General features: G+C 36.5%; 1 protein-coding gene across 1 annotated transcript in view; it reads left to right on the forward strand.

Annotated features, from left to right (window-relative positions):
- rpgra (retinitis pigmentosa GTPase regulator a) overlaps nucleotides 1–8,017 on the forward strand; it is an 88,780-nt gene extending 80,763 nt beyond the window's left edge. Inside the window, exons 17-18 of the mRNA XM_048540121.2 lie at nucleotides 2,919–3,592; nucleotides 7,043–8,017. Of these exons, the coding sequence (XP_048396078.2) occupies nucleotides 2,919–3,592; nucleotides 7,043–7,279 (911 nt within the window). The 3' untranslated portion in view covers nucleotides 7,280–8,017. The remainder of the gene's footprint in view (nucleotides 1–2,918; nucleotides 3,593–7,042) is intronic.
- The last annotated feature ends 219 nt before the right edge of the window (nucleotides 8,018–8,236 follow it).

The raw sequence follows: 8,236 nt of genomic DNA on the forward strand, positions 1-8,236 counted from the left end.
CCCAGCCTGTGTCTGCTTCCCTAACCTGTTTTTCCTCTCACCCATCCCTTCCTCCCACCTCAAGCCGCACCTCCATTTCCTACCTACCACCTCATCCCGCCTCCTTGACCTGTCCGTCTTCCCTGGACTGACCTATCCCCTCCCTCCCTCCTCACCTATACTCTCCTCTCTACCTAACTTGTTTTCTGTCCATCTTCGGTCCGCCTCCCCCTCTCTCCCTATTTATTCCTGTTCCCTCTCCCCATCCCCCTCTCTGATGAAGAGTCTTTTTTACTATACATTTTCAATCACAATTTTTATAGAAATTTCATGTTTATATGTTTGCACTTTTTAACATATTGAAAAAGTATGAACTACATTAAGAAACTCAAATAGATTTTAAGCTTGTTAGAAGCAACTGTGCTTTACTAGGTGCAAACAGCATTAATGAGTCACCGTATTTCCTTTAAACTGTGTATGTATATGGCTGTGCAGCAACCATACAGACTGTTCACTGGTTGTTCCTTTCAAGATGGTATGCACAAAAATTGAAAAATGCTGCATATTGATATAAACAGGCCACACACTGCGGAAGGAATTTAAAGGGAATCGTTGATAGGTACTGTGCCTCACTGCAGCAATTTTTAAATGACAATTTTGCTTTATTTTTAAAATTGCTCGGTATTCAGCATACAGCAACCCAGGCTTAAGTTTTGAATTAAGAGCTTTGGTGATCTTGATTTTTGCATTGTGTAAATTGTGAAGTATCTCTACATCACATCACTTCAAAATGATGTTGTCTGGTTTTTCCTAAAACCATAGTTATGTTTCTAACCATATAGAATTCACATACTTTAATGATTTCAGGCTAAAGTTATTTCTTAAAATCTAAGAAACTTTAGAATTTCCTTTGTTTTTCTTGTAGACAGATGCAAAATTTAACAACAACAAACACTTACATAATGCCATTAATGTAAGAAATGCCCACAGAGCTTAACAGAAGCATAATCAAGAATATGGATGCTGATACAAAAACAATTGGGAAGGCTGACAAAAAGCTTTCTCAGAAGAAGATTTTAATGGAAGGTCACAGCTTTAAAGAAGTGGAGATGCAAATGGGTATAGGGGCAAATATCCTTGGGTGGCACCTGAGACATGGCCACCAATAGAAGGACAAAAGAGAGAAGAATGCATAAGGCCACAATCAGAAGAATGGAGAGTTTGAAGGGGACGTGTAGGTGTTAGATGTTGTTAAAAGTATAGAGAGAGGTGATACCACGTGAGTGACAGTTTCTGATTTGGAGTTTTGTGGAAGCATGAGTTTATAAAGGGAAGTGAGGATGGGTGAGTCAGACATAATGTGTGATAAGATGGAGGCAACAGAGGTTTCAATGCATTCAATGGTAACGCAAGAATTGGACAGAGCACATGTCCATCAAAGTGTCAGTCAGTATTCTTATATTTGGTCGCGCCTGATGGTGGCTTATTCAGTAAGATGAATTCAGCAGTAGCTTGCCCTGGTGTATGTTTTTATTGTTGGCCTGAATGGCCTGCTGATGTCAATCTTGCATACAATGCTGTTGCAGTTCATTTGGCAAATCTGCACCATTAGATCTTCTTGAAAGCATCAAAAATAATTTTACATTACAGCACTTAGTAGTGATTGATTAGTCCAACCATGTAAGGAATGTTAAAGCCATATTGGTTAAATCTTGAAACTCATTTATCTCAATTCCATATCAAAGAACAATTTGGAGATTTATGTACTTACATCTAGATGGTGCATGTATTTCAGCTATAACGCATGTTTTGTTAATGTGATTTGGCTGTAACATGATTGATGAATAGTGAATACTGTTTGGATAATACAGACTTTCTACTGTACAGTACAGCGAATTTCCTGTAACATGATTTTTCTGTTGGGATTTTCTGTAGCAGGTCATACAAAAATACAACTATTTTGTTACAGGAGAAATACCTGTATGAGATATCTGTAATTTTGACTCACCTCTGAACTGCATTTTATTACTCAGGCGTTTTAATAGTTAAACAAGCCAAAAAAAAACACAAACATATTACCTTTTCTTGTTGAAGTCAGTTTTTGATATATAAATTTGCAAACTAGTCCTGCTTTCTGAAAACAATTTTGAGAGCACAATACTGTCTGGAGATTAAAATTTGTGGATTACTAATAAATATTAGTAATCAAGAGTCTGAACTAAGATTGGCACAAATATATAACATAACATCTCAATGTGAGTCAGGACTTTCCAGGTTCAAAGGTGGCAAGAATAATGGCAGCTGGGTGAAATTAATCAAGTGAGATGCAAAAATCGCGATAGAGATTAGCATTAGCAATTTAAACAGTCCTCTTCAGGGGGTCATTGAAGTATATCGCCAGCAGATGGCAAGAAATCTATCTACTTGCAATTGCAAATAATTAAAGGTACAACATGCTGGAATACTCCTAGTCTTCCCAATTAGCTCCGTCTCAGTCGAGGAATTCAATACTTTAGATACATATCATGCACTCAGAGGATGTGCTTTTCCACAGAAAAGTGGAATTAGAAGAAGATAGTGTGAGCCTATTGTTGCTTCCAATTTCCAGTTTCAGGACACAAATGAGAATGGATAAGCCAGAAAAGCATTATTTGCAGATTTCATTAGGTGAATAGAGATCAAAAAAAAAGAGGAAATCTCTTTAAGAAAAGAAATGTTGCCCCCATCAGTATTACAGTTTCAGTGATCGAGTATTTTTTTTCTGGTAATTACTATCAAAATCTATTACAGTAAAAGTTAATTAGGCCTTCACATTTTATTGTAACTGCATTAACTGTTAAATGTTTCAGAGGTTTCAATACGTTACTGTTGAATTATTTATTAATGTATTAAAGTCACAACAACTTGGGTAAATAGTATTCATTACTTTTCTCTTTCAGATGGCCAGAAAAATGAAGACACAGGAAGTTTAGGAGAAAATGAAGACTCAAACAGCTTAGGAGGAAATGAAGACGTGGCAAGTTTAGGAGAAAATGAAGACTCGGCAAGTTTAGGAGGAAATGAAGACTCGGCAAGTTTAGGAGGAAATGAAGACTCGGCAAGTTTGGGAGAAAATGAAGACTCGGGAAGTTTGGGAGAAAATGAAGACTCGGCAAGTTTGGGAGAAAATGAAGAGTTGGCAAGTTTAGGAGAAAATGAGGACTCAGCAAGTTTAGGAGAAAACAAAGACTCTAGAAGTATAGGAGAAGATGAAGATGCAAGTATAGGAGAAGATGAAGATGCAAGTATAGGAGAAGATGAAGATGCAGATATAGGAGAAGACGAAGATGCAAGTTTAGAAGGAAATGAAGAATCAAGCTTAAGAGAAAATGGAAACGTAGAAAGTTTAGAAGGAAATGAAGAAGCAGACAGTTTAGGAGAAACTGACACAAAACGTTTGGGGAACGATGAAGGAGTAGAAAGCACAAAACATTCGGTAGAAATTGAAGACACAAAATATTCAGGAGAACATGACACAAAAGTTTCAGGAGAAAATGAAGACACAAAAGGCCCGGGAGAAACTAAAAAAATCATAAATGATAAATTAAATGGTTTATTAAATATAACCAAAAATGTAAGTAGACTTGGTCTATTTTCCTTTCTATGTATTTGTTTCATTTTTTTGCAGTTAAGTGCCGACCAGTAAAATACATTTTCTTTTTGCCACTTGATGTGATAATTGAAATACATGTTGATGGAAAAAAGAACTGAGAGGATAATATTGATTTGCACATAGGCCTTATCGTTCAAAAACATGTCAAAAGAGCCAATTGTGAACATTGTGTACCTTTCTAAACGCTAGAATGCGCAGCACGGTGGCTCGATAGTTATCACTGTTGCGTTACAGTGCCAGTGGCCTGGGTTCAATTCCAGTGTAGGATAACTGTTTGTATGGACTGTGCATATTCTCCCTGTGTGGTTTCTGCCAGGTGCTCTTGTTTCCTCCCACAGTCTAATGATGTGCAGGTTAGGTAGCTTGGCCTTAGCCTTGCAGTGTCCAGGTGGATTAGCCATGGTAAATTTAGAGTAATGGGAACTAGATCCATGTGGGATGCTGTTCAGAGGTCTGTGTGACTCGATGGGCCAAATGGCCTCTTTCTACAATGTGACAAATCTGTCATTCTGTGAAATGGGAAAAGTTTGAGATGAGGTTTATTCAATCCTGGCCATATATGTTTTGTATCCCTCTTCTGCTGTATATGCTGAGAACAAAAGATATTGAGTGAGATGCAAATTGAGACAGTTTGTAATTTCAGTGGTTAGAGAACACATTCATGGTGTAAGTTTGTTAATATTACAGGTAACGTGCTCATATTGGTAGTTTAAGATTTTTCATCTAATGAGGATTAACCTAACAGTTTTTGGACAAGCATGAGATTCTTGTCATTTAGTTTATCAAGCACAAGACCATAAAATGTAGGAATAAAAGCAAGCTATTCAGCCCATTGAGACTATTCTGCCATTCTATAGGATCATGACTGTTCTGGTCATTCACAGCTCAATTATCCTGTCTTTTCTCTATAATTGTGGATTTCCTGACTGATTAGATCATATCATAGATTTCCTACAGTGTGGAAACAGGTCCTTCAGCCCACCAAGTCCACAACAAGTCTCACAGCATCCCACCTAGACCCATCCCCCCATAGCCCACCTAATCTACACATCCTTGAACACTATGGGCAATTTAGCATGGCCAATTCACCTAGCCTGCACATCTTTGGATTGTGGGAGGAAACCCAAAAAACATGGAGAGAATGTGCAAACTCTGGATAGACAGTCACCCAAGGGTGAAATCGAACCTGGGTCCCTGGCACTGTGAGGCAACAGTGCTAATCACTGAACCACTGAGCCACCATGCTGCCCAAGATAGATTAATAATCTATCTTTCTCAGCATAAGATAGACTCAATGACCCAGCCTCAACAACCTTCTGGGTAAAGAATTCCACCAACTCATGACCCTCTCAGAGAAGAAATTCCTCCTCAGCTCTTTCTTAAAAGGGCAACCCCTTACTCTGAGTTAATGCTCTCTGGTTCTAGCCTCTGTCACAACGGGAACAACTTTAATGCATCAATCCTGTCATGTCTATGAAGAATCTTGTATGTTTCAATAAAGTCACCACTCATTCTTCTAAATTACAACTGATTCAACTCTCCTCATAAGACTGCGTCTATCGGGTATCAGCCTCATGAACCTTCTCTGAACTGCTTCCAATGCCAGTACATCTTCCTCAGATACTGGGCTTAAACTGTTCACAGCGTTCCAACTGTGACCTGACTGGTGCCTTGTATAGTTTTAGCAAGACTTCCCTATTTTTATAGTCCATTCCTTTTCAAGTAAAGGCTAACATTCACTTGCCTTCCCAATTACTTGCTGAAATTGAATGCTAGCTTTTTGAGACGTATGCACAAGAACACCCAAATCTTCTGTTGTCTGCAGTCTTCCTTCAACGAAATCATATTAAGTGCCTCTATTCCTTCTGCCAAAATGCATGACCTCACACTTTCCCTCTTTATATTCAATCTGGCAAGTTTTATCTCACTCCATTAATCTGTCTAAATCCCTTTATAGACTCAGTGTTACCCTCACCGCTTGCCTTCTCACTTATTTTTCTGTCATCCACAAACTTTGCTAAATTTACTTTTTTCATCTAAGTCATTAAGATATATTGTAAACAATGGTTGTCTCAGCATTGATTCCTATGGCATTTCAGTATTTACATATTGATATCCTGAAAAAACCCTTACCCCCAACTCTGACTTATATTAGTTGCAATAATGTATTCATGCTTATATACTGCCTTCAACCTGATGGGCTGTTGTCTTATTAAGTAGCCAAATGTGTGATATCTTATCAAACACCTGAAAATCCAAGTATATTATGTCCAAAGCTTTCTCTTTATCTACGCTGCTTGTTACCACTGCAACGATTTTTAATAAATTTATCAGGCATGATTTCCTCTTCATGAAGCCATGCTGACTCTGTCTGATCATATTATGTATTTCTAACTTAAAGTACTGAGAGAATCAGAACTAAGGAATGGTCACTCTGATTTCTCTCCACAGATGCTGCCAGACCTGCTGAGCTTTTCCAGCAATTTCTGTTTTTGTTTCTGATTTCCAGCATCGGCAATAATAGAGCCATACAGCATCGAAACAGACCCTTCAGTCCAACCCATCCATGCAGAACATAATCCCACCTTCTTTTGGTTTTTATTACATATTTCTGCTATTATGTCCTTTAAAGTATTTTCCAATAACAAACATTAAGCTAATTGGTCTGTAGCTGCTTTTGTCTCCATCATTTTAGTTTTTCTTATCTTGGCTTTTACAAGAACAACTTGCCTTTATCTTTTTTATTTAAACATGTAGAGCATTTTTTAAAGACACATTTTCACTCATATATTGTCAAGCAAAATATAATACTGAATCACAGAAGAGAATAGCAGGGCAGATGGCCAAAAGCTTGGTAAAGGAGCTACATATTAAGGATAATCGTGAAGAAGGAAAGAGAGGATGGCTTTAGGGTGGGAATTCCAGAATTTAGGGCCTCAGAGGCTGAAAGAACAGATGCTAAAGTTGGAGCAATTTAAATTGGGGATGCACCAGATATTTGGAAGGGTTGAAGGGCTGCAGGTAGTTGAAGCCACATATGTATTCGCAAACAGGATCGTATTTTAAAACTGAAGCTTAGCTTAACCATGAGCCATGGTAGATTAGGAAGCACAGAGGAAATAGACAAGCCAGACTGATGCAAGTTAAAACATAGGCAGCAAAGTTTTGAATGAGCTTAAATATATAGAGAATAAAAAATGGAGGAATACATTGAATAGTCAAGTCTAAATGTTAGCAGGTAAATTAGAATATAATCAATGCCACTGTCAAAACTTGTGGTGGTTATTATTCCAGATACTAGAAAATGTTCACAAGTATTGAAAATAAGTAGAAATTATTCTGCTGTATCTATTGTTTAGTTATTGTATTACCAGCCTCAGTAGAAATGATGATTCATGGGTTTAATTGCAGATGACATTATTTAAGGGACATTTCACCAAAGATTCTGAAGCAAAGGAAATGCACAGTAAAACAAAGTTGGAGGGATCAACCAAAGAAAGCTCAACTGCAGATGAAAAACGTGCCTCAAATTTGAACAATTCTTCAGAAGATATTGGAAATACTGCTTCATCAAGTCTAAGTAAAACTAATTCAGTGCGGAGTGTTTTTAAAAACAAATATAAATCAATTACTTGTGTGTTGGTGTAAAAACCCTACAGTGGCAAGGAAAGGTAATGTTCCTTTTAAGCAGTTCCCAAGAACAATTTGCACTTTAATTATACGACAATCCAGAATGTAGCTTTTTTCTACTTATGTACAATTAATGTGTCCATAAAAGCATCAGTGTTATTAGAATCATTGTTTGTGGAGACTTGTAAAGAAACCTTTGAAAGTTAGCAAATTGATTTTATCCTTACAGTGTTTCTCTTATGGTAATGGCATAATGTTTTAATAAATGATTTCATCAGGATAATGTAAATGGGTATATTTTTGTATAAACAAACTATGATTTGAATGTTTCAGAACTATGACTTTAATGGTGCTTTAATATCTTTGTCACTTGCTAGAAAACTTGTAAAATTTTCAATGTAAGTAATTTAAAAGTTTTATATCAGCTGTAAATAGTTTTTCCTATGTTTGCAAATGTTGTCCTGATTATAATTTCTTACCAGTACTTTTAACATATTATATATATTAATGCCAGGTTTTATCTATGCATATCAATTTGAGGTCATACGTAAACTGGAATTCTCCACAATTCTTACGCTTTTCAGAAAGTAAACAATATAATGAAACAGAATATGACTGTTGAGTGGAATGAAGTGATTAAAAATGGTCTTTTCATAATGAATCAAGCCATCATTGGCCTGATTAATGACTGGGTTCAATTTTAAAATAAGCTGTTAAATATTATAAGACTTCAAGTGCCTTTTAGAATAACTATGGTCCTGGAATTTTTAATGTAAATGCTGAATAAAACATAAAAAATCTCAAATGTGAAAATCCTCTTTGTTATGGTAATTGCATTTTAGCTGCTTTATTGCTAACTTGCAGCAATGGTTGTTCCAGTTTTAACTGAGATGCTTATTTTTTTCACTGCATAGTAATAATTGTGTAAATACTGTCAACAGCATTCACTACATGAAATACTGGAATTGTGAAACA

Source organism: Stegostoma tigrinum, chromosome 12 (assembly GCF_030684315.1).
Source record: "Stegostoma tigrinum isolate sSteTig4 chromosome 12, sSteTig4.hap1, whole genome shotgun sequence".
NCBI classification, from domain to species: domain Eukaryota; kingdom Metazoa; phylum Chordata; class Chondrichthyes; order Orectolobiformes; family Stegostomatidae; genus Stegostoma; species Stegostoma tigrinum.